The 27,709-nt window shown below is 37.1% G+C and overlaps 1 protein-coding gene across 3 annotated transcripts; it reads right to left on the bottom strand.

The window, feature by feature from the left end:
• Positions 1 to 327: 327 nt before the first annotated feature.
• LOC115443140 (probable chitinase 10) lies at positions 328 to 27,709 on the bottom strand. 3 transcript variants are annotated; one of them, XM_030168419.2, is made up of 52 exons: positions 27,594 to 27,709; positions 25,033 to 25,074; positions 21,852 to 22,000; positions 21,638 to 21,740; positions 21,499 to 21,560; positions 21,372 to 21,424; positions 21,090 to 21,296; positions 20,807 to 21,007; positions 20,617 to 20,725; positions 20,359 to 20,539; positions 20,096 to 20,281; positions 18,981 to 19,100; positions 18,777 to 18,900; positions 18,529 to 18,706; positions 18,277 to 18,376; positions 18,114 to 18,189; positions 17,769 to 17,957; positions 17,429 to 17,691; positions 17,132 to 17,353; positions 16,830 to 17,031; positions 16,509 to 16,615; positions 15,997 to 16,216; positions 15,523 to 15,747; positions 15,111 to 15,284; positions 14,685 to 14,855; positions 13,883 to 14,065; positions 13,596 to 13,667; positions 13,156 to 13,341; positions 12,610 to 12,740; positions 11,597 to 11,828; positions 10,920 to 11,035; positions 10,619 to 10,838; positions 10,039 to 10,215; positions 9,498 to 9,709; positions 8,884 to 9,162; positions 8,214 to 8,399; positions 7,161 to 7,360; positions 6,804 to 7,088; positions 6,330 to 6,463; positions 5,901 to 6,112; positions 5,513 to 5,648; positions 5,288 to 5,430; positions 4,919 to 5,104; positions 4,368 to 4,659; positions 3,751 to 3,863; positions 3,519 to 3,653; positions 3,290 to 3,423; positions 3,033 to 3,166; positions 2,615 to 2,826; positions 2,049 to 2,321; positions 1,763 to 1,945; positions 328 to 1,472 (listed from the first exon to the last, which is right to left on the bottom strand). In XM_030168419.2, the coding sequence occupies exons 2-52, from the start codon at positions 25,054 to 25,056 to the stop codon at positions 1,191 to 1,193; spliced, it is 8,694 nt and encodes a 2,897-aa protein (XP_030024279.2). In that variant the 5' UTR covers positions 25,057 to 25,074; positions 27,594 to 27,709; the 3' UTR covers positions 328 to 1,190. The 3 variants fall into 3 exon arrangements, with proteins under 3 accessions (XP_030024279.2, XP_030024281.2, XP_030024278.2); XM_030168421.2 differs by lacking the exon at positions 27,594 to 27,709 and adding an exon at positions 25,171 to 25,397 and having other exon boundaries at positions 21,372 to 21,421; XM_030168418.2 differs by lacking the exon at positions 27,594 to 27,709 and adding an exon at positions 25,171 to 25,396.

The raw sequence follows: 27,709 nt of genomic DNA, 5'->3' as shown, positions 1-27,709 counted from the left end.
ACAGGAGTGCAAGGAGCGTCTTGTTTGTTGAATTAGTCCATTCAATCATGTGGTTGATGCTGAGCATACCGCTATATTGGGTAGAGATTAACCCAATCTAGCTACCCAGAGTATCTACTCTGCATATTTTAGAATGCTACACTTTTATTGGTTCTAAACAATATTGGCTTTATATTTAGAAATCTTATCATACATGGCCAACGAAGGATGTCTTAAGCGAATGAGTGAGTGGAAATACCGAAAAATAAAATTCACTTTTGTGAATTTAAGTGTTAAGACATGTTAGACGTTAAATAAGGGAAGGTAGAAAAGGAATTAATAACAATGTTAATACAAAAAATATGTTTATTCATAATTGTTGTAAAATGTGATATTAAATCTTTATACATATAATTGTGAATTAACCTCTTTTCCATAAATGCATTGTGATTTTGCTTGTTTCCTTGTATCTCGAAGCGGAATAAACAACAATATGACCTATATTATTACAAGCACATATTATGGACTCTGCCAATAGGAAAAAATGACAGTTTATAACTTTTTACGTTAAAAGAAAATGGGTAGTCGTAGGTGTAGTTTTTATGATATTTTATTTCGTTAAATAAAGAAATGATGATCCATGATGGAGAAATTAAATATTAAATATTCACTTAGACGCATGACGTACTGAATAATACATTTAGTATGTCCTTAAAGATCTTGGTCCTTGCACTTTTACTCAATGTTACCTACAGTAAGAGTTTACTCGTAATAATCTAAATAGTCGAGTAAAAGTCAAAGAATTGTCATAATACTTTAAGTGTATTACAAAACATATTAACCCGAAATATCACAATGATTTATTAATACATTTTTCGTTAAGACACTTAAAATTACCAAGTCTTTTTTAAAGCAGATCACACCTACATAAGTACGTTTTACTTTCTAAAATATAATTACAAATGTAGAGGTATATAATACGCATTACTAATTTTAATTTTGGTTCTTTGAAATTGTAGACACCAGAAATACGTATCTTTTAAGAATGTACAGTAGTTAACCAGGACCTTATCGCCTCGGAACGAGGCCAACAGACATGAGAGGAGTGCCAGAGCATCACCTGACATTGAGAAAAAATGTAAAATACGTTTTATACATTTTGTAGATTGGGTCTAACACAGACCCGCGGCCCTGGCACCACAGAGGTAGATCTATTTGTAAAGGCATAGAGTCGGAGGCAGAGCGGGGTCGAGAAGTCCTTGCCGTAAAGCAGTGAGCACGGGTCGTGGTGCGCAGGCGCACTGTCCGCGCCAGTCGTCCAGGTCGAGCGCCCACAGCGCCGCACCGCGCGCGCGCGCCCGCGCCGCCGCCGCGCCCGCCGCGTGCGCCTCGCCAGGACGCAAGTACGACGCCCACTGCCGCCCGCTCGTGGCGTACGTGCCTTCTTCGGACTGGACTTCCTTCCACTCATGCGAACGAAGCGCGCGGCATATCTGCAATCATTTAAAGTGATATTGCAATATGCTTTCATTTTAATCCTGATGGTTTATAAATAAAACTAAGAAGGACTCCAGGATGAACAGCGATATATATTGCGACAGTGTTGTTACAAAAGTCTTGGGCAGACACAGAGAGGACAAAGTTGTGACGTTTTTGTCAAAACGCATTATAACATAATATATTGCTTGGTAAATACAGCAATGTACTTATTTGGCTGTTGAGTGCGCTATCGCTAACCGTATTGTTTTTAATGAATATGTATAACTTTAAATCAGCTACTAACCTCATAATATGCCAGTAGACCAGGAACTTGCGTGAAATGTCCAGGCTCTCCAGGACTGGCGACTTGCGCGCCGACCATGGTGTTAGAGGCACTGCGTAGTGTGTAGGTACGCGCATACGCCGGCACACCTAATACTAGTTTCCGAGGAGGCACTACATTCGTCCAGTATGATAGAGATGAGTTCTGAAAAAATAAATCAATATAGGACAGCAGTTCTCTAATATGTGCAGGTAAGTAGGAATATAATAAGAAAACATAACAATTTGCAGAGTAACTGTTTACTTACAAAGCTGTTAATTCCATTAATATCACTCTTCAATGGCACTAAATACGCTGTTCTTCCAGAAGACGAAGCGAAGTAATCGTTGGCCGCGATAGAGATCCAGTCCAGTTCCGTCGTCAGCACGTGGTGCTTGTAGGCCAGTGCAGCTATTTCAGGGCTAGCGGATACCATGGCAGAGAGTTCAAGGTCGTAATGATGTAGAGTCTTCGACAATTCAGAGAGGAGGTCCGCGAAGTTGTCCCTGTCAGCCATATGGGATACGTCTGTGCACGGGGCCTGGGAAAATGCGTAAAGTTTATATGAACAACATGCAAGGACACTAAGTAAATTAGTACTACAATTGCAGATATAGTTTTGACTTAGCTCATATGACTCTAGTTTAGATGGGGGATTATAATGAACTGCAAGGAGAACTTAATTCTTTGTTTTCTTTTTGTTGTGTTTGTGTATTCCTATAACGTAGTACTTACTATGTTATTAAAGGTTTTAGGTCAAATGATTGTAAATGTATGGTAACCATCAACTGACTATGTAAATATGTAGTGGCTTTAATTATTTAACATTGTTACCTGTTTGCAAACTGGATATTGCCAAGCAATTTGTACTCCGTCAAACTTCCATTTTTGCAATACTTTGAAAACGGAATCAATGAAAACCCTTCTATATTCGGGAGATGACGTCATCTCTCTCCATTTGTCATCTTCCGAATCTGCTAACCCGCCAACACCGAGGATCATTTGGATTCCAGTTTGGCGTAATTCGGTCATTTTTCCGTAGAAATCTGTAATATGAACCATAAGATCAATTTGCGGTTTAAGGATATGTGATTAACAAATATAGAATTCGAGAACATTATAGAGTAGCGTGCATGGCGTCGCGTTAAAAGAACACTGTGATAGGCAAAACACTTTCATTCCCATATTTTCCCCACTCTACTCTGCTTCCACTCCAATTTTAAACCCTACGCATATGAAACTATATTTTTACCGTTTTCAATATCGAGTTCTGGAATTCCTGGTACTATTTTGTATGTCGAACCATCCAAATGTGCCCAGGAGTAAATAATATGAGTACACAGTAATGGATCAACTTCCGAAGGACCGAAGCTGCCATTGCCTTTTCTGTAAGAAGTAAAAAGCATAAAAAATGTGGACATGATTATGTAAGACTATATTTTTTCAATACTAGATTATTACTAGATATAATATTACTCGATTTTATAAGGCTATTTAAATTTGTAATACCTGTAATATGCCCAATTAGTGAAATAACATGCTACGATAGGTCTCTCCGGTTGACTTTCTTGACCGCCATGTCCAGTAATTCTCAGCTGCGATTTAGTATTGCATCTTGCTTTTCCTGGCCAGTCGCAGTGATTCTAAAAGTCAACATTCATTGAACAGTCAGTATATTTTCTTTTTACGTTTATTTGTTCAGTTTTCAAGTAGAATTTTAAGGAGATGGTGTTATTACCTTATTCCAATGAAGCGGATCAGGGCAAGTCAATTGCGTGAACTCTCCGTTAATACACAAGTAGTATTTCGTACAGTCAGTTTCGTCGGCTTTGAACACGGTGCCTGAACACGATTTTCCGTCTAAGTTTGATCCCTGTTAAGTTTCATTTTATTAGCGCTTGATTTCGGCTCATTGGCATTTGTTTCTTAAAGAATTAGGGAAGATTATAAATATCTAATTAGATACTTACAGAATCTTCGGTATCATGTTGTACATCTTGAGGTTTAGACGGTGTTTCTGGTTCCGATATTGGGGAATCGATAGGGTTTTCGTCAATTGTTTCAGGCGGTGGAGGTGCCTTGACTGTTAAAATAAAATTTCTTGAATATTTCGATAAAGGAAATGCTATGTAGAATGTAAATTGATGTTTTGTCTAAACTGAATTACCTAACAACTTTGGATGTGCGTATTTTAATGCTAATTTCGGAGTGCTATAATTTAAACTGGAATATTTATAAATTTTTTATTCCAGACAGAATATAATTAAAATTCGCGTAAACATATGAAATCACAATAGAATTTAATTAGTTTCTGTGTCTGTGGCGTAGTTGTATTGTTCCTACGACTGAGAGCTCGGGTTTGATTCCCGGGTCCGGTAGTGATATTGGGTTTTTCTACTCTGTATTAGCAGAGATATAGGTGCGCCATTACATCATATGTTAGGGGCGAAATAATGAAAGAATATGCAAAATGAACAGCGAGCGTACCAGTTTTTTCTCTGCCTACCCTTTCGGAAATAAAAGGCATAGGTGTGTGTGTGTGTGTGTGTGTATGTAGAATATAACTATATTATGTATAATGGCTTACTTTCTTCAAGCGAACACTGAGGTGGAACTTCTTTGTTACGTAGTACGAAGTTCATAACCTTTAATAGTGGGAACTTTCCACAGCCGCAATACCGTCCAGTGAAGTCGTCTAAATCTAGCGCCCACGCCATAGTACCGCCCAGGCCCATGGCTCTAACGTATTCAGCTTTGTGTCTAACCATGTAGTCGTCGTCGAAGGAGACCCACTGATCCTGCATCGTGGCATGAGGTCCCATACGACCACCCGGATCACGAGACACCTCCCAACCCTTCATTCTTATGCGGTCACATATCTAAAATTAAAGAAAAAATACATGATCAGTAAAATCTTCGATATTGAATTTAAGATACTACATAAACAAATTTTCTATGTAGCATGCGGTCTTTTTGAACAGTCACCACGATTTTCTTGTTATTATATGCTATTAGCTCTATAGTATATCTATCTATTGCTATTATCTCTATAGGAAATAAGTATGGATTTTCTATACCATCTGGTGACTCTTTCACACCTCTTTTCCTACCTATTGCATAAGTATATTATGTAGGTACCTCATAAAATGCAAGGAATCCTCTCGCTCTAGTCTCATCGCCAGCCTCACCGCCGGCGTAAGTAGGAGCTCCGATATCAGTACCAACATTTTCCATCAACGAGAACGATTGACCATAAAATGGTACTCCCATTATAAGTTTCTCTTTGGGTGCACCCTTGTTCATCCAGTAGTGGATTGTGAAATTCTGGAAATATATTAAACATTTATATGACTTGTATAACATATTATGGAATTATAATAACTTTTGAACTTATAAAACACACTATCAATGTGCAAGTGAAGGTATAAATGACCTGCGAAAATTATCATAATTTGCATATAAGTAACACCGATAGTACACCATTACTTCGAAAATCTTATTACTTACGGTATTTAATGTCATATCGTCATCATCTTCTTGAGCATACATCGGTGCTAGATGTCCTGTTTTCTTCTCCCATTGGCCGTGATAGTCGTAAGTCATCAACGAAATCCAGTCCAAATTCCTTGATAACGTCGGTACGTCATATCCTGTTTTCAAAATAATCAATTTTAGTATAAATATCGTTTAAAGTTTCTAATTGAGTATTAGTTTTTGTAGTTATATAATTACCTGCGTCTATCACTCGTTTACTCGCCGAAACTGCAGCGGATAAGAGTAGACCTCGAGGTGTAAACGCAGCACGTAATTCTTTCACTAGATTAGCAAAGCCTTGTTTATCGGAATTCGGTCCTTTTTCACAGTTCACCTAAAACGGTACGCTTGGTTAAAAATAATTGTATAGCTTTCTTTACATTGGTATAGTTCAGTCATGGCAGTCAATGGGTGGATGTGGATCAACAGTTCGGCACGGCATTGTCATCTCAAGACGTTATAAATGTTGTAACTACCGATATTTTGGTCAAAAACCGATTGACTACCACGCGATCTTCCTGATCATTGCCTCAATAATTACTTTGCTAAATAAAGTATAGAGATAAATATTATGTATTTTATTTACCTGCCAGCATTTCGGATATTCCCAGTCGAGGTCTAATCCATCAAATCCATATTGTTCGACGAAGTCAACGGCGTGGACTATGAACTTTCTTCTAGCTGAAGCACTGTTGACGAGTCGCGAGTATTTGTCGCTCGCCGAGTCGTCCCACCCGCCCAAACCAAGGACGACTTTGATGCCTTCACTTTTAAGAGCTGCTACTTTTTCGTAGAATTCTAAACAAAGAGACAAAATTAACTACTGAAGAAGAGCTAACTTTAGGAGGAATACATATATAAAGAACATCCAATGATGCTTTAGGGGTATAAAGCATTTTGTTACAGATTTAAATAGTTTTTTTTAAGAAGAAATATAGCAATATTGACGGTTTTCTCAAAAAGTTATATGCAATATAAAACAACAATTTATCATACGTATTTGATGATTACTTACTATTTTCAACATCCAGCCAGATGTCGTGTGGTTTGATCACCAACCGGGCGCTGTCGAGGACCGCAAAGGCATATACGATATGCGTACACAAAGATGGATCTATGTCGCTTGGTGTGAATTTTCCAGACCCAGGCCTGATAAAGAAAACGAATGTTATGTCAAGCGACAAACAGTAGTATTTTTCAATGTGATGCGGTAGGAAAAAATCATGTTTCATGAGAAATATATAGTAAAATTATTGATTTTAAAAACTCTATTGACTTTACAATTATTGCATTTTATGAACGTGTTAGAAGGGGAATAAAATATCTCTTGATTCACTTGCATAATATTTTCTCACATGAGTTAGTTATGCAAATCCATACGAACCTTGTCTTGAGCAAATTGAAACTTTGGTTTGGTCTATCCTTCCTTAAGAAAAATTACACCGGAAACATCTCTGTATACATTTTATGACATCAATATAATAATTACCTGTACCACGCCCAATTGGTGTAATAACACACAATTTTGTATCGCTCATCCGTGTAGCTAGGTGCAGTCGAAGGTTTCTTCGTAGTCTGTATCGGCGCTTGAGTAGTTTGCGCGGGCTTCGGCGGCCGTGGTTGGATTGGTTTCACTTGGATATCGAAATCTTCATCGATAGAGTTCGGTGGTTCAGGCAGTTCATCCGACAGTATAGGTTTTTCTTCCTCAACGTGCTGCTCCAGTAGGCCATTTTTAATAGCGTTCATTAATGGATGTTTACCTTGACCGCACCTAAAATTATTGCATTTTAAGATTTGTTGCAGTTTGAATTAACTCATACATTTAGAGATTCTAAGACAATACCTGTTTCTAAAATCGTCAAGGTCAAGAGCCCAAACCATACCACCGGCTAAATCCAATGATTTGATAAAGTTGACCTTCCTCTTGATAATATCGGGATCGTCGAATGATACCCATTGGTTGTCTTTGTACGCGTACGGGCCCATGCTGTTCATTTGATCTTTGACCACAGTCCAGCCATTGTATTTGATTCGCTCACAGATCTGAAAACAATCATCATCATCATCATCAGCCCTGTATTATATACTGTCCCACTGTTGGGTACGGGCCGCCTCTACTACTGAGAGGGATTAGGCCTTAGTCCACCACGCTGGCCTAGTGCGGGTTGGACTTCACACACCCTCGAAATTCCCATAGAGAACTTCTAAGGTATGCAGGTTTCCTCACGATGTTTTCATTCATCGTTAAAGCAAGCAATAATTTACAAAGAATACACACATAATTTTTTAAAACAAAATTAGTGTTAAATCGGGCAAAGATAAAATTATAAATCGAAAATTACACTATGAACCCATTATTGTTCAATCATGACATCAGATGATTTAATTGTCTCATACTAATCTTTGCCCTACATACTTATCATGTATCAGGAAGTACAAGGTACAAACTCCAAGTTTGCTATTTTAACGCGATTGAATGATAATATGAGTAGGTAAGTCTCGCTTGATATCACATAATTGTTGTATCATTTAAAAAATTATAATAACGCTATTCTAAATTTTAATATATAATAAAGTAGTGTATGGTATTGCATTTTGCTTTATTTCTGTTGGTTTGCGATATTAGATGATAAATAAATAAATCAGTGGCCAAGGGTGAAATTTTCTGAAAGAGAACCCGACACTACATTTAGGCACTAATAACATAAATGCGGTCTGCAAATATTTCTAATAAGTAGATTTTACATAACGTAAGAGAAACCGACAGGTGTCAGGTTGTATGGAGTTTTCACCACTGATATATACAAATACAAATACTTTATCTATATACTAAATATATAGATAGATATGTACCTATATTGAAGACCTGAAATTTGACTGGTTTAGAAATATCTACCTCGTAATAAGCCAAGAAGCCCTTAGCCCTGGTGTATTCTCCGGGTGAGCCGCCTCCCGTCGCAGGCGCATTGAGCCCGTGGACGGCTCTATTATCAATAGTGAACGTCTGTCCGTACATGGGCATGCCCATCACGAGCTTCGATGGCGGAGCGCCTTTCTTGATCCAGTAGTGCATTGTGTAATTCTGGTAGGAAAATTTAACGTATCATATACTGTGCCCCATCAAATTTATAAAAGGAGTTTCCGGGATATTTTTTTTTTCCGACATACTCGATATGTATCGTTATATTATGACCAAATTACACAAAATTATTATAAATTGTAGCCTATGTGTTATTCTGATGTATAACCAATATTTCAGTAAAGTTTCATCCAAATCAGTTCAGTAGTTTTTTCGTGAAAGTAGAACAAAACTACATAATAATATGTATATACATCCATACGTTTATCCTCACAAACTTTCGCATTTATAATATTAGTCGTAAGTAAACTAAGCTCTATCTTTGCTTTGACGTAAAATATGTACAAGGGAACGCAGATTAAATATAAATATTATCTATCTTTATAACTGCACATTATAAAGATAGATAATATTTAATAGATAATAATGATCATTAGATAATTAGAATTTAAGTGGTAATAGATAACAGAATACTTAAATAACTTACAGCATTGAAATAGGTATTGTCGTCTTCAGGATGATAATACAAGGGAGCGACATGACCAGTCTTTTGGTCCCACTGTCCGTGGTAGTCATACGTCATAACAGCTATCCAGTCCAGATGCCGGGCCAGTACAGGCACGTCATATCCGGCGTCGATCACCATCTTACTAGGAGACACTGCCGCGGATAACAACAAACCTTTGCGTTTGAACACAGCTGATAATTCTCGGACTAAATCAGCAAAGGCTTCTTTGTCAGAATCTGGACCTTTTGAGCAATCGACCTGGAGTATTAGGAAGAGATATTAGATTTATGGAATATTTATTTTTTATTTAGATGATGGTGTGTTCTGGTACTTTTATATTTTGAAGCGAATTCTATGCATTTCCTGAAATTTTATATCAGACAGACGAGTAGTCATGAAAATTAATAAATACTTTAGGTACGTAATTTGATTGAACTGAATATGACATATTTCAAATTAAGCATTATACTTAATCTAACACAATGTAAAATAATCGAATTGACCATCAAAGTGTTGGTATTGATAAAAATAGATTCAAGGGAGATATAAATTAAATATATTGTTCGAATTATTTAAGAAGTAAATAGTCCTACCTGCCAGCATTTAGGATATTCCCAATCCAGATCTAACCCTTGAAATCCGTGTGTTTCAACGAATGAAACAACGTGAGTAACAAATCTTGCACGAGCTGCTGGGTCGTTCACCAATTTGGAGTATTTGTCACCAGCCGAGTCATTCCATCCTCCGAGACCGAGCGATACCTTTATACCATGTCTTTTGAACTCCGCCACACGGTCATAAAACCCTAACAGAAAATTTTAATAAATATCGAACTTTCAACAACAATTATAAAGTTGTATTGACATATAATGATGCCCATAAACAGTAGAAACACCCTCCAACACTTTGAATTACAAAGTATTGTTTGGTATTTCACTGCGCTCGCCATCCTGAGACATGAGATGTTTAATCTTATTATATGCAGTAGTTACAGTGGCTATAATGCCCTTTAAACCAGAAGACAATGACCACGGATGGCCCTAAGTTTTATATTTTATTTTTTCATAACATTTTTGTGAACAAGAACTGGTGGATCTAATTAAATAAATAGATAAAATAACAAATGCAACTAACTGTGGTCTAAATCAGCCCATGTGTCGTGTGGGGTGATAAGGCCGTCGGCTCCTAAGACGGCAAAACCGTAAATGATGTGGGTGCAGAGACTGGGGTCGATGTCTTCAGGGGAATACTTGCCGATACCGGGCCTGTACCACGACCAATTCGTGTAGTAACATACGAGCTTGTATCGGCCTGGAAATAAGTAAAGTGTTACATGTATATTTTGTAAGTCATTTATAAACCAACGAGTACTTTCGGATTTTGATCAGTAAATTAGTTGTTGCTAGCGGCTTTGCACACGTGAAAGGCCTTTTCCGCTAAAATCCCCATAACACTACCGCGACTCTTAGTACCATTTGTATGATGCCAGTGCCATTTATTTCAAAAATATAAAAAGGATAAAAAGTAGCTTCTGCAAACATGTAGGCTAGTTTTTTTTATCACGGTTTTAACATTCATGAATCAAATTCGTTCAGCTGTTTTTGTTTTTACTTCTAACATACATCCATAATCAACATTTTCACCTATAATTATATTAGTAAGGGTAAGATAAGATAATATATTAGTAAAATAAGTTGTAAATATAATTGCTCACTTTTTAGGAGATCTGGTTTTGTTGAAATTTCCGGTTGCGTGCCAGTAGATGGTGCAGAGCTGATCGGTTTAGATGGTATGATCGGTTTCTCAGGTTCTTCTATTTCAGGAACTTCAGGTACAATGGGATCCATTTCAACTGGTCGAGACGTTGTCGTTGTAGTTGATGGTATCTTCACTTTACACTTTGCGCTTTTAGGCCAATCGCAAATTTGCTTTTCCTGAAATATTTATGAAATATATTATATAGGTAGATATTCCGTACATATTAAATTGACAGTTATAAATTTTTGTTTATTTACTTGATTCCAGTGAAGTCCAGCGCTGCAAGAAAAGTCTTCGAATTTACCAAACAAGCAGTGCTGGTAACGGGAACAGTCAGTTGGTACAGCGGCATATTGTCCATTCTCACAATAAACTGCAATGAAACACGCATAATTTTGATCAAATTTTAAAATGATTGTTATAAATAGACATCTGAGTGCTAATTTCGAAGGGCACATTAATGATATTGTCCCATTTTTAGAGGTTGTAGGTATTTTAAAACTGGTAATTTTTGTGAAGTCACTAATGCATGATTCAATGACAATTATGATGGTATGCAGTTCATTTATTTATTTAAGGACCTCCAACGAAGGATACACGACATATAGTAAAATCGATGTCGTAGCATTTTTACAATTAGCAATGTGACGTGCCTCTTCAATTATAGAAGACCACAGCATGCAAATTTATATATTGGTACAGCGGCAAAAATAATAATATTTGTTATTTATATTATTTAGATATATAAGTAGAACCTTAAAACAGATAAAACATAATAAGGAGTGACAAAACATAACATCTTATGTTATAACATATGGTGGTGAATGTGATTAATTATAATTTATTGTGAGTACGTAATAATTGCAGGACTTGTTTCCTGTACTTAGGAATGTCGGTGATGTCAAGGTCATGCGGTCATGCAGTTGCAAAATACCTGGTTGTTCCTCCTGCAACTGCTCGGAGCCAGTGTTGGTGGCGTCGACAATAGGCGAGGAGACGCCGTGGCGGCGGTCGGTGCAGAGCGCGGCGCTGGGGAAGTCGCACTGCGTGCGGTCGGGGCGCCACACGAGGCCGGGCGCGCAGCTCTGGCTCACCAGCGCGTTGTTCACGCACACGTAGAACTTCTCGCACTTGGGGTGCGCGTGGTACGTGCCCGTGATGCAGCCCTGTAACATAAAGTACATATTTAGACAATTATTCGCTAAGATGTTTTTATTACATAGATACGTTGTCCGAGCTCAATACTGGCAAGACGAAAGTAAGGTAATTGCCCGACTTAACGGCCAATGAGCGTGCGGCACTAACGTTGTTACGTAACTGTCGGTATTCTGCATCTTTTTATTCCTTCTTCGAGCCAATTTGTAATTATATGTACAGGTACGTGAATATAGCAAATAGTGCGCCGTTTTTATGTGCCATTTTGTTAGTGTATGACGCGTCTATTTGTAAAACGTCATTGAATATTCGTGTTTGAGTATTGTATGCATGCATATAATATGCTGTACCCATCGATATATATGTATTACGTACTAGATCTGGCGTTCCGAAAGCTCACTGTGCTCAACTGAATTGTACTGCAATTCAGTATTGGTTGCCATTTTACTTATACTCTATTTAAAGCGCTATAGCACTGCATGTTCAAAAAGTTCGGTTAGACCACGATTGTTCTTTTAGCGCTGCAACGAACTTTAGTTCTAACTCCAGATTTTGAAAAAATAGTTTAACATGGACATCCGTGTCTATAGAATATACGTCAATGGCTGTACCTGTACAATTTTGGATACTGATTGAATACAATTATTACCTATGTCTGGATTTTATAGAAGATGGGTGGTTAAAATTTTATTATAATTTTGGATTACGTATTTAAAGTTAACAGTTAAATGATAAAAATCTCTATGTATCGTGAAAACGAAATCTTTAAACTTCTATGGACACCTAATTTACCTTTTCAGGTTTTCGTGGTTCGTCAAGGATAGGTCTTTTACTTGTGGTCGTAGTCCGCCTGGTAGTTGTTGGTTTTCTAGTTGTTGAAGTTGTAGGTACTGGTACTGGAGATTTTGTTGCGGACGGTTTCACTGGTGAGAATATATTGTGGTTATTATTGGAGAATTATTATACTTATACCTATCTATTATTGCAAGTCTACAGAGGTGGTCATTAAGTAGATATGAGTCTTTATAGATCAAATTCAGTAAATACGTAGAGATGCTAATACTTAGTTAACCATATAATAATTATGATTAATGCATATTTTGTTTTATGAACAAAATTCAAAGTTCAAAATTCTTTACACGCAATATTATAATAATAATAGCCCTTTCGACTATTTTTATCATCTGTATCCAATGGTTGTCTGATAGAGATCGCCTCGAGTGATAAGACCGCCATAATCATTTCTACCGTCTGTATACAAATTTGTCTTGTTTTTTATATTTACGGTGTACAATAAAGTTTTAAATAAATTAAATATAATTTAGAATTATAAATTACCATCACACATAGCGAATTCGATCCAGTCACAGCGGTTGGTGCGTTTGTCCCAGTGTAGTCCAGGGGGGCACAGCTGCTTGCGCCAGTGCCCGCTTACACAGAGCAAGTACGAGTCGCAAGTAGACGCCGACGCATGCATATCAGTGCCACTGCATTCTCCATCTTCTCTGGGCTTGTCTGACGGCCCTAAGAGATAAAAATATTAACCCGCTTATTCATAGACGTTAATTCTAAGGGCGGAGCATTGCTGTGATAACAAGTCTGTTTCTGAAGTGAACGAGTGAAAGTGGGTGAAGTGGGATCTCACTGACAACAGACTGCCAAAGCTGTATCATTGCAGTGGTTTGCTGGAGTCTCAGAAGTTGGATGCACTCGGTAATTTAAATTAATCAATCACTATATTATAATTGAATTATTTTTGGATGGATATATTATAATACCTGAAGCCGTAGTGGTTGTTGTGGGTGGTCGGGTAGGCCTAGGACTTGTTGTGGTAATTACTGCTGTTGAACCTAAAAATACGATATATTATAAATCATCAGTCTTCCGTACACACATGTTTGAAACAAAGATATTGCTATTACGTATTAAATAGGTGTTAAATTGTGAAATTTTGACTTATTCTTTCTAAGATAACTTTGTAAACATATGACATTAAACTTATTTTGGGAACCACAGCAGGTTTTGATTGCATACGTTGTTTAAATAAAGTCATATATTCACGTACCCTGACACTTGGCGTACTTGGGCCAGTCGCAGTGCTTCTGTAGCGGGCTCCAGTGCAGGCCGGGCGCGCAGTGCTGGAGGCGCCACGTGTTGCCGTCGCAGTGCAAGTACGCATTGCAGTCACTGGGCACTGCCTCGTACACCTCTCCAGTGCAAGACTGTCCTTCTGACACCCCGGTTGTATCTGTGTGGTTAGTCGTCATCATCAGCTCTGTATTATATACCGTCCGACTACTGGGTACGGGCCTCCTCTCCTACTGAGAGGGATTAGGCCTTAGTCCACCACGCTGGCCTAGTGCGGTTTGGTAGACTTCACACAACCTCAAAATTCCTATAGAGAACTTCTCAGGTATGCAGGTTTCTTCAAGATGTTTTCCTTCACCGTTAAAGCAAGCGATAATTCACAAAGAATACACGTATATTTTTTTTAGAAAAGTCAGAGGTGTGTGCCCTTGGGTTTTTGAACCTGCAGACATTCGTCTCGGCAGTCCGTTCCACACCTAACTAGGCTATCGCCGCTTTGTGCGTGGTTAGTGTGTCTACTATATTATAATATCTAAGTAACAGTGAAAAAAGTGCTGAAACATATAGGCACTAATATTCGTATATGTGGTCTACAAATCGCTTTAACAATAATTAGATTCTACATAAAGGGAAGTTAGTGGAAATCGGGTTAAATGGACCTTCGTCATTGTTAATAGACGCAATAGATATTTTGAATTATATCGCTTTAGTTTGTGATATGATGCTAAGGCGACGACGAAAGGCGATTTTATTATTTGATTTAATATTTAGTTACTTACCCGCAACTGTAGTTGGTTTAGTGGTTGGTTTTCGAGTCGTCGTTGTGGTTGTCGTTGTTGTAGTAGTTGTAGTTGTAGTCGTGGTGCGCCTGGTAGTCGGTCTAGGAGGAGGTCGTGACGTCATCGGAGCCAGTGTAGACGTTGCTGTACTCGCTGCACTACTAGCTGTAGCTAGAAGTAAAAACAATTTGTTTTCTAGTTACCGTAAATTTAATTGAATATAATTCTAACCTTTGTATAATCGGATAGCATTTAATATATTCCATTTTTTTTACATTTGCCGGATAAAGGAACTTATTATTATGTCCTGAAAATTGGAGCATAGCTCTACCACGTTTCCATGGATTTTCATCATCTAACATTACCTACATATATTCTTTGACAAGTATATATAATAATATTTTTGTCTGTTTATGGTATATTTACCTGTACATTTAGCGAAGCTGGGCCAGTCACATCGGTTAACGCTAGCAGCCCAGTGCAACCCAGGAGCACATCTATGTTTACGCCACTGTCCTCCCTCGCACTGCAGGTAGCCTTCACAATCTCCTGGAGCCGCACTGTATTCACCAGCTCCGCACGAACCACCCTCAATGCTTCCTGTAATGTGGAGTATTTCATTATGATTTATATAATTATTGTTTTCAAAGTGTAAAAAATATTATTGTTTAACCAAAAGTTTAGAGTTTTGACTATTTGTCAAAATGAAGCGTAGGTCTAATCAAAACTGTGCCATAGATATAATTATACTCAGGAAATGTGGAGACCCTCGCTTCCACTCATGGCTGAGCGGTAAAACTGAATAATCTATCGCATTAGACTCGGATTCTTCAATTACCACTGTCAGCTGGTTTCGTAGTGGTAACGGGTCGCTTTGTAGTGGTAACCGGACGCTTTGTAGTGGTAACAGGTCGTTTCGTTGTGGTGGTGGTAGTAGTGGTGGTTGCAGGAGGCCACCACGTCTGTGTCGTGATTGGTGTCGTGGCAGCAGGTGTCCAGTTCGGCCAGGTCGTTGATGTGTGTTGATCGTGGTTGTGATCATGACTGCCACCGCCTAGAGACCCTGTATAATATAATGATGTAAATTTGAATTTACCTTTATACATAAAATGTTTTCAAAATTATTTTATAAAGAAAAGACATATAGACTAAATAATGTGTTAAGTGCGTCTAACGTAAAGTGATCACCACAGCTCAACAATTTTATCAGAATTTTTAGCGCGATACCGAACCTTAGGTACACTAGCAGTTGCAGAATATGGCGTCCAGTCAAAGACAAAAGTGATAATGGCTTGCAATTGTTTTCTCTTACCATCAGATTCAACAGTGGTAGTGGTGGGTGGAGCTGGTGTCACCGGCTCCGGTGGTCTCTCGCAGGCAGTAGTGGGTGGCGAGGGTACAGAGCGGCCGAGCGCCCTGCCCGCCGCGCGCAGCAATGGCGACGGCTCCGTGCAGCAATGGTTGTTGAAGTCGTCTAGATCTATTGCCCAAGCAGTCACACCGCCTAGACCTTGACGCATTGCCCATTCCACCTAGACATAGGAGATTAATAGTTACAAGAAATTAGTTATCAATTGACAATAATTAGTCCTTATTTGTAACTTCGTAATCGTTTTTTATATTAAATTTGAAAATTCTTTAAACAAATAATTAATATAGGAGTGTTTAAATATTATGCTATGGTACATAATAACTCAACTACTTGACTCATCTTAAAAACAAATTTAACTCTTGTATTATATTTATATCTAAAAATATAATAAATGAGTACCTACAATCAATAATTGTTTTTATTTGGACTATGATAGACGTGAATTAATTTACCTTTTCGGTGATAGACGTTGGGTCGTCATATCCGATCCATTGGTTATCTGAGTAAGTGTATGGACCTGCACTTTCCTGCCTACCGGTTTTCCAGCGCAAATTTTTAACTGTGAAATAAACGATACACATTTTAAAGCACGTTGCAGAAACGGTAAATTTTTTATGAAGATTGCTTGGTTAGTTGGTTGGTTGTTATCATCCTATGGACGCTTCAATTTTAAATCATGTTAAGAAATTGCTTTAAAATTATTGCCACGCTTTGAAAACGAACACAGAATCACCCAATCTATAATAATGATATTATTAATGAGTTATTTTTACCTCTATAACAAATTTCATAGTAAGCCATCATTCCGGGTTGTTTGGTGAACTCTCCGGGTTCACCAGGTCCCGCCGCTGGAGCCCCAGGACCCTTCGGTCCATTGCTATCCGCCAATCTATATGACTGACCGTAGAACGACAATCCAAGGAGAACTTTCTTTGGATCCGCTCCACCACTTATAATTGCTTTGATTGCATATTCCTAAATCAATTAATAAAAATCAATAACTTCCATCACACCTCAAACAATATTTTCAATATTTCAAATGCTTCTTTAAATACCCATGTATGATAATACTTACGACAGAATAATAAGAAAGAGCATCCTTAGTCGGTGGGATTAATGGTGTGTGATGCGCAGTCTTTCTCTCCCAACCTCCATGATAATCATACGTCATAGCACTGAGGAAATCTGCGTCTCTGGATATAGATGGAAAGTCGTAAGCGGACTCGATAACCTCTTTGTACCCTGATATTGCGACGCCAAGCTCCATATCAGCGCTGTGTAATGCTTTACCTAGTTCCTATAAACAAATAGTATAGGTCAAATGATTGAATTATAATGAGTAGAGGTATTACAAAAATATATTTGTATTTACCTGAACAAACTTCGCGAAATTTGGTTTATCAGAAACAGCTCCTTTTTTGCAATTACTTTGCCAGCAAACTGGATAGTTCCAATCTAAATGAAGACCTTTGAAATTATTCGCTCTCAGGAATGGTATCACTTTCTCTATGAATTTTGATCGCGATGCTGCGGACGAGACCAAGCGAGAGTATTTGTCACCAGCGGAGTCGGTCCAACCTCCCAAACCTAACAGCACCTTTACATCTTTCAAAGACGTTACTCTTTCGTAGAGATCTGAAAATAGTTGTCATATAACTTAGAAACCATTGAAAATACATTCGTATTTTAATTATTGTTTTTCAAATGCTTACTATTGGTTGAATCTGCCCAAGGATCGAACTCTTTGGCAATTAGTTCATCTGCAGATAGCGAGGCATATGCGTATATCACGTGGGTGCAAAGCCGTGTGTCGATGTGCTCCGGCACAAACTTTCCGTCTCCACGTCTGTAGAAAGCCCAGCTCGTCATGTAACAAACGACACGCTTGTCGTTCTCTTTGTCTGTAATGAGATTAATTAGATTGACAATGCGTGTTTAGTGTTTTTTTATTTTTCTATTATGATATTAGTTGTCTTGATTATGTAGGGTGTTATTTTATATTTAAGTAGCTCTATATAAATAGTTTGATAGTGCAAGGACTTCTAATTTTTACTCACTTTTCTTAATATCAACTTCGTCGAAAGTAAGTCGCTCTACATCATGCCAAATTTCTTTGACAGGCGCTTGGTTCCACTGCAAAGTTGTACACGACCATTAGTCATTTTACATTCATATCAAATCGTATCTTTTTGAAAGTACCAATTTTTCACGTATACTTACCACAAAGTCCGATTCGTAAACTTGCGATAGGTAACCTGCTGCGTCTTCAACACTTATTCTGAGGCTTTGTCCAGGCAGGCATTTAGCAACATCTTGATGTCTGATGATAGAAAAATATGTAACCTAACTATCTAACAAATTAAATTTGATCATGATATTCGTATGATCATGATATTTTCACGCACAGCGGCTCGACCTTCTACGGGCTAAATGCAGAAAAAGGAGCCCCTCAACATAGAACATAGAACTTACCCACAAAAACCTGTTGAAGGGTCATATAATCGCTGCTCTTCACATGACATCCTGTAGCTGATACCACCAGTACAGAAATGGAAATGAGCACAAGAATCTTCGTCTGAGGCAAGATAGGGGGTGTCTGAATCGCAAGATCCAATTTTCAAAGACGACTGGTCGGTTTGGACAGCTTCACCTGTATTTTAGAAAAAATATGTTTTAGCTTGTAGTAACATAAAAAAAGAATTAATTTGTACATTTTTTACCGTTCAAAGTGACTGAAATGGCGCCAAGTATAGGGAATGGAGAGCCGCATAGTCCTCTGAAATCGTCCATGTCAATTGCCCAAGCTGCCGCTCCAGCTAAACCTGAGTTTATCACAAATTTCATCTGTGGACGAACAAAGAAGTTTAGTAATATAGACAAATAATTTACATTTCATTCCTTTTACGTACTTTTTACCCACTTACCTTTTCTATAACAGTTGATGGTGTGTCGTAAGTAACCCATTGATTGTCGAATACAGCGTATGAATTACCAGCGTCATCTACCCCAGTGACTCCTTTACCTTCCCTTTCTGCCATACAAATCTAAAATGAAATACATAGATGAAGAGAATCCAATTTTATTTTACATCGATCACAATTGTTTTTCTTTAAGTGATATAAATTTTATGTATAATCTATACTATTATATAAAGCTGAAGAGTTTGTTTGTTTGTTTGTTTGAACGCGCCAATCTCAGGAACTACCGGTCCAAACCGAAAAATTCTTTTTACGTTGGATAGCCCTTTGTTCGTGGAGTGCTATAGGCTATATATCATCAAGCTATACCCAATAGGAGCGGGGCAGTAATGGCTAATCTCAGGAACTACCGGTCCAAACTGAAAAATTCTTTTTGCGTTGGATAGCCCTTTGTGCGTGGAGTGCTATAGGCTATATATCATCACGCTATACCCAATAGGAGCGGGGCAGTAATGGCTAATCTCAGGAACTACCGGTCCAAACTGAAAAAATCTTTTTGCGTTAGATAGCTCTTTGTTCGTGGAGTGCTATAGGTTATATATCATCACGCTATACCCAATAGGATCGGAGCAGTAATGGCTAATTTCAGGAACTACCGGTCCAAACTAAAAAAAATCTTTTTGCGTTGGATAGCCCTTTGTTCGTTGAGTGCTATAGGCTATATATCATCACGCTATATTCAGTAGGAGCGGAGCAGTAATGAAACATGTTGCTTAAACGGGGAAAATTATGAGTTTTGAGCGCTTCCGTTGCCTGCGCTGCGTAAACGGTTAAAGTTATGCAACAATGATGTATGACGGGATTGTTTCACTTAAAAAGTTCTAAAAAATATATTATAAAACAAAGTTCCCCGCTGCATCTGTCTGCCTGAACGTGTTAAACTCAAAAACTACCTAACGTATTAAGATGAAATTTAGTATGGAGACAGTTTGAGACCCCGGGAAGAACATAGGCTCCCGGGAAACTACTACTTTTATAACGGAAAACTTTAGTCTGAAAAACTTTATAACGCGGGCGGAGCCGCGGGCAAAAGCTAGTATTATTATATACATGATAGGTACCTCAAAGTAAGCTAAAGATCCTTTGGTTTGAGTGTAAGGCCCTTCTTCTCCCCAGCCGCTTATCAGAGCTCCCGGTGACGGATGTGTCGATGGTGCTAAGGTATAACTGCGACCGAATAAAGGTATGCCGAGCACTAATTTTTCAGGGGCCATTCCGTGTCGAACTATATATTTCACCATGAATTCCTACAACAGAAGCAATTAAATTATATGATAATAGTTCATATGCTTAAATTATTTATTTTCAGATATAAAAAACATACGATGTTGTCATATCGTTGGTCCCTGGAGGCTGCTCCAGGATCTCTGTGTAAAGCGCTGTGCTGTACAGCTCTGGCGGGAGGATCGTCTCTTTTCCCGTGAGTCATGTCCCAAGCTTGCAAGATCGTATAATCTGTTGCACCACTTACAGCACTGAGATCGTATCCGTCTTCAATTTGATATCTACGGAACAAACGTATTTTATTTGCTTATCACATAAAAAAATATCTATGAATTGTCATGACTTATTCGTAACTTACCTGAACGGTGGTAGCACGGTTGAAAGAAGAAGTCCGTATGGCGAAAATTTTTCCCTTATTTCATAAAGTAGAGACGTGAGCATTTCCCGTTCTTTGTCATCTTTTTCGCCTGGAATTATATAAAATAGACTTTAGTCTTGAACTGCAATCATTTAACAAGTAAATAATACTAACAAATTGAATACCGTACCCGGATAAACCCAATGAAGATCCAGACCGTCAAAATCATGCTCTTGCAAGAAGTTCAAAGCACTTTCAATAAATAAACTGCGTCTTATTGGCTCTTGCACTATTTCACTAAATAGGCGATCAGTTCCTTCTCCCCCGATACTTAGAATAACTTTCAATCCAGGAATGCGACGTTTTAAGCCCGTGGCGATACGGTAGCCACCTGAAAATATCAAAAAGGTATTCATTAGTCGATATAATTCTATAAAAAATTGGGAGTAATATACCATTTTTAGTATTCCAACCTTTAACGACATCGTAGTCTTCATTTGATGGCACCACGGCGTATGTATGAGGATGTACGGTAGCGAAGGCATAATGTAAATGCGTACAGGAGCGAGGTACCAAGCTTGCGGTAAAGGCCAAAGGTGGTGCCCTATATGCAGCCCAGGACTCGACATAGCACACTACGATCCGGCGAACTGCACTCCCACCAGATGTCTGATGCATTTCTAAATGGAAAATAACGCTTAAATACTTATTTTTATTTATTGTCAAGGATACGACCGATCAAATTGTACAAATACCTTGTAAATTTGCATTTCCTAGTTGAAGTCTTTCATCATTGCGGTTAGTGCTGCTACAAAAATAATGAATTTAGTACATTTCAAAGAATATAAATTAGAGAAAACAATTTAATTTTTTTTTACTCACTTGTTAAGATACGTTGCCGCTCCGTAATAATCTTTTAAATTATTGGGTATAACTTCTGCATCCTAGAACAAAAAAAATCAATATTGAATTTTATTTAGGCAACACAGTATTTTCTAATACTTATCATAAATTTTTTTACCTCCGCGAATTTAAACGCCGAGTCTCCGTCGTAGACTTCAATAGGTCGTTTTTCAACTGCATCACGCAGGGGTACTCTGCCTTCCCCTTCATCGCGTATACTCCTAAAACAAAATCACCTTTACAAAATTGATACTCGTAACACGCCTTCAAAGGACGTATTACATTCGCATTTGTTTTAGGAATAATTACTGAACTTTTTTATGTATATTTACCTGAGCGGTACACTTTCAACGGATGCTCGTACGGGTGGAGCAATGGGTTCGTGGTACGGAACTGTCTCAACTGCACTTTGTGTGAAGGTCCTAGGGGATGTATGTGGAGACGCTAATACATTGGCGTATAGCATCAATAGCCATAATGACTGCAACAAGAGAAATATGGCTAATTATAAACTTTATGATTAATGATCAGAAATTGTTGTTGTTTTACATTCCATCTTATTTGAGAGTATCCTTGAAATAGGCTGTTTTTGTGGCATTTCGTAGATAACCCAAACAACAGTTCAATTATACCTTGATTGGTTTATTTATTCCATTTAATGACGCGATAAGTAGGTAAACAGTAGTAACAATACCCATATTATTATAAAAACACTATGATACGGCATTATGCTCTTCACCCTGAGAGACCAGGTGTGAAGTTTCCTAACTTTAGGTAAGTAGTTCGACTTTAATATCCCTTACAGTTCTTGCCTTTTGCTACTAGGAGGCAGAAATAGAACTACGCATGCTTATGAGCGTTTTACTTGTCTTATCTCGTCATTCACATTATATATTAAAAATATACAAGGTAAGAATATAGAATGTACTAGGTATAAACAGAATGCATGTTGTTCTCTTATTAAGAAACTTCTTCGTATTCCTGTCACCCACTGCAACACGTAAGAATTTGAGTGTACAAACTTTAGGAGGTTGTCGACCTACCACAAAAAGCTTTGTATACCTACATCCGTCAACAATGCAAATAGTAATCGAATTACTTCGGGACAAATAGACGAATCACAAGACGCTATTAATACCGATACGCGAAAAGGTCGCAAAAAAGGACATAAAGGAGTTTAAATGACTACTTATTGTAAGCCTTTGCCAACGTACAAAAAATACAATTGTTTACTTGCTATATTATTATCGACGAGTTAAGTATGGTTCCCAAAGAAGATGCCTAATCTGAAAATAAGAAATGTGGGCGGAAGCGGTCATTGACTTATGGATCAAGTATCGCACGCGGTCTTCGCATAATTTACATAACTTGACAGACTCAAGAATTAAAATCAACACTTGAGATGGGGTCACCAAGGTTTATGTTTATTCAGGGTTCATAGGTCCTACTAGTAAACACACAATTTCTATAATACAGAATGTCGGGACATTTACCTGTTAATTTTTATACACACACACATTTTTATACATTTTATGCGCTAAAAATTATCGAATTTAAATAATCCAAAGATAATATATTTTATGTGAAATACTAGTTTTTAGTGTTTATTTGATAGATACCTACAGCCGGTCTATATAATAGGTATAGCCGATGATTTGTTTCACTATTTCGAATGAGGCGACTTGATCTAATAAATTGCTACAAAACCATTGCTAGTACGTTGACACGAGTCGTTCGGAAAACAACACAATTTGCATACAGGCATCAGAGGCAGGTAGCCGCGCCGGCTGCCTGCGGGGTCATCGTCATCATCCCAACCAGTCCAAGGTGTTTTCGCGTGACATTTCGCTAACGATTAGGACGAGATTTTATATTTTTGGATTCGGTCTTGATTATCAGCGGCCATAAATTTATAGTCTTGGTGTTATTGCCCTAACCGGTGAGGTATATTTTATAGTAATAATTTTATGTTAATTGCCTATTCTCAAATGAGCTAGTTGAAATGGATTTGATGATAATTAAGTGTAACTGTAATAAAATTATTAAATAGGACCGTATTATGATTTGGCAAAAGATCCAGTATCTTCATAACAAATAAGAGTGGACGATATTAGAAATATTACGAGCTTTTGATAAAAATTTACGTGTACTAGGAAACTACAGGATCGTCATGACATTGTGAGTATATGAAGGCCAGGGTGCGACGATCGAACGATGTCCATGTGCGTGCCTCGCATACTATTACACACACAATCATGTCCTTTAATATGGGCAATATCTTTAACTACCTATAGAATTATATTTTAAATTGTATGAACTATTCCACATGTATGTTTATGTATAACAACATATAAATAGAATAGTAAACTTATTAATCGAGACTATGGTGCGCACAAATAACTTTCAATACCAATTAAAAAAATTTGGAACTGAAATGAAACTATATTACTTATACAAACAAGGCAATTTCAGACAAGTACCTTTTCTGAATTCATTTAAATGTTGGTAAACTTAGGTAGGTTACTTAAAGTAAATGAACTCAAGACAGATGTTTTAAATCGTAATGAAATTATTAGTCATTTCCCAGTAACGCAAACCACAAGTAGAGTTTCGTCAACAAAATGTATTTGCCGTAGTTATTGGCAATACATTTACACCGTTATTTTTTTAAACATACTCTTTTTTAGAAGGTAAATATTATTGTCATCCCGTTACTTCTGAGACAAAACACCATCAATACTTTATGAAAATAATGCGCCTGCCGTGTATGCAAATATGGTATGTACTACGGGCCATACGGGGGAGATGAACTCCTACTTTCTATGTATTTCAACCAGCCGATCCCGATTCCTGTTTCGCGGCCACGTGAGTCCTACTGGCCCATATATTCGCAGGTGGTTCGTGACTCACGTTCCCTTGTAAGTTGTAACGTACAATAAAAGCTGGGTATTTATGTCGCGCATATGAAATTAACTATGTACAAGTGCCTGCTTATGCGTGCACCAAAGAGAAATTTTCGGACCTACATACATACACCATTAGAATACAATAACACTAATATTACTATGAAGTAGCGAATAATTTATGACAAATGCAATTTGTTAAGACACTTAGTGAAATTATTACAATACGAACGTATTAATAAATAAACCGGTCAAATGTACCTAATAGTTTGCTCTATTAATTATAAGTACTGTTTTAATTATTGTGGTTGCAACCTGTTTTTGGCCAATTAAATTTCAAAGTAGGCGTACAAAGAATAACAAATTTCATTGATAATTTAAAGTAACAAAAATGCATTGCAATGGCAGAAAAAAGGTTTTCATTAATACATTTAGGCAGTTATTGTATCTAAATCAATTAATTCATAGGGGAAATTGTACTCTTGGTAAACAAAAGAAATAAAAAATAAAGACCCACTTAGTTATTAAACACAGACAACGCTATAATTATTTACGGGAATGTTTTCTTCAATTTCCACACACAAACAATCGAAATGAAAAAATGACTTACCCATGTTGCAAATTTGTGCCCCATTTCGGGGAGCCTTTTTATCTGTAACAACGAAAACATTTGGAATTTATGTTTTTGAATTCTTTATTTTTAAACTCAGTTATGCACACACTTGAATAATATTTTTGTAAAACCTACCTAATGGTCAATGTTATTAATGAGCGAGTGTGGATGCGTGTTACTCTTCAGCAATTGAGGCTGCGCATGCGTCGCGTGTGTCGCGCGACTGAGCGGGCGCCGCGCGATTCGCCTAGTGTTAAATACTTCGGTGTCATCGAGCTTCGCATAACATCTTGCACCCGTGCTTATGCGCATGAATTATACGTTTTGGGGACACGTGTTCTGTTTTAATGCCCATAAAACATGTCCAGTATAATACTCGTTTGTAATAAGTCTCTGTAAACTTTCATTATTTTTGTTTATTTGCGACGCAACGATACCCAACACTAGGAACCTTACTAACCTACGCAGTTAATTAAAACAGGTTTAATATTGCAGGCATTGATAGGATAGTGTTAAATTTAACATTTTTTTGATAATAATTGGAACTACAGAACCATAATGATGCATTATGTAGAGTCTTCTTGAATTATTTATTTATAATTACAAATAAAAAGTAAGCTCAGTAAGTTATTCGCCCCATGGTTAATATCGCAACTTACTAGTATGAGCTACCCCTAATTTTTCATCACAAAGGACATTGGCATTACACCCACATTTTAGTCACACTGAGACCTTAAAACATGTTATGTTTCGTAAATACAATATCAGTTTCAATAATTTTACAACATAATACATAAATGCTTCTACACAGCAGAATCTATTAAACAACAACCCTGGTAGGTGTGTGACCGCTTAGAACAGTTTGTCTTTCGAGAGAATGGGTCGACTCTACCATGGTGCTACCACTAATTCAAAATATAGGACTGAATAAGCCACGCTATGGCAAAATTTTCTGACCTTAAAGAGTTGCTATATTTTCAAGTTTTTTTCCCTATTTAACCTCCATTTGCATTGCTCAAAGTTTAACAACGCGCCCACGACGGCCATCGTAACATATTAGATGCTTAAGGACGGCAATGATTGTTTTAAATCCGTTGATTTTAGACATTATGTAAAAATAAGTAATACGTCTGGAAAAGGCTAGTACAAATCCCACCTAGATTGACTCTTTTGGAGACATTAAAAAGGACGCAACCATACAATAGAACACATGTGTAATTTTTTTTGTAAATTAAAATCAAAATAGGACTCATAATTCACTTGTAATGATGGGAAATATTACGGATAATTATCGTGACGTCTTACTAGTATGAGAAATGATGCGTCACACTATAACAATGCGCTTGAGGAAAATGTATCCTCATTGTGCTTTGTTTACATCCCTCCCAAAATCTTTTAGAAGTAATAAAACTTTTTGAATTGTTTCGTAATCTTTTGAAAAATCACATAGGGTTAGCCACATTTTATTTGATATGATTAAGAAGTTAAATAACTAACATTAGCCATAGATATATGTATCGATTTATTACTACGTCGTGTCTCTGTACCATTATTTATTTTATGAATAGTAATAACGTCAAATATTCTGCTCTTAATTTAAGAAGCCCGTTTTGCAATTTTTCCCAATAAAAACAAAATCTAATGTGAATGATGTTATGGTTACCCTACAGAGACAAATAATTTTTATTGAATACTACCGGTTTATTCTGCGTATTATTAATGTCAAAGTATCTAAATATTTTTTTGAGTGGAATACGAAAGCACAATGAAGTTTATCTTGCAATTTTATATTTATATTAATTAAATAATAAATACACAATGATAACTTTTAACCAACAAAATTTTTTTGGTGGTTTGCAAGGGTTCGTATTATTAAATATGATTAATGTGTTATTTTATGAATTATATACACTTTATCTATACTGAATATTATGATATGTATAATATTATTCTGTATAGTTAATGTTCATAATGGTCCTTTCAGGTAAAAATAAATTTTGATGCAATACAATAAAACATTTTATAGCCAATTTAGATAATTGCCGGGACCGATCAAATATAATTGTACAGACTTCGATTTCTTATGTTTTATCAGCGATCAAAATATACATGATATATTAAATTACATGTTAATATAACCAAAAGATTGCACAAGCAATCTACAAGTCAATCTTATTTGCCGTAGTGCATTTTGCTGCTATCAGTCGAATTTGTAACGTTAGACACCAATCCGTACAGAAGAATGTGTGGTCCAAGCCTCACAAATTATGAAAGGATGTTATTTAGTACTATAATTAGGGCCGCAATGCTAGGTAACTACGAACGACTACTAGCAACAATAATTGTTTTCCAACAATCAACCATGATTGTTGGAAAATAATTACTCTCGCGTTTACTTACCAAAGTAAACGAGAGAGCAACTATAGATACAACGACGCGACGTTACTTTTACGGAAGATAAATAATAATATGAATGGTTTGGTTTATTTTGTGAACTAAAGAACCTCACTTGATAGGTATAAATTATTTATGTGCCTTTAAATAAGGCATTTACGTACCTTCTGGATCCTTTACTTGTTGGCATATGATTGATGTCGATGATGCACTAGTAATATTTTATTTGATATGCTTTGTCACAATTATTTCAATCATTATTGATGATCATAAAACGTTT

The sequence above is a fragment of the Manduca sexta genome, chromosome 17 (genome assembly GCF_014839805.1).
Source record: "Manduca sexta isolate Smith_Timp_Sample1 chromosome 17, JHU_Msex_v1.0, whole genome shotgun sequence".
NCBI lineage: Eukaryota > Metazoa > Arthropoda > Insecta > Lepidoptera > Sphingidae > Manduca > Manduca sexta.
This window is presented reverse-complemented; position numbering and strand designations above follow the sequence as displayed.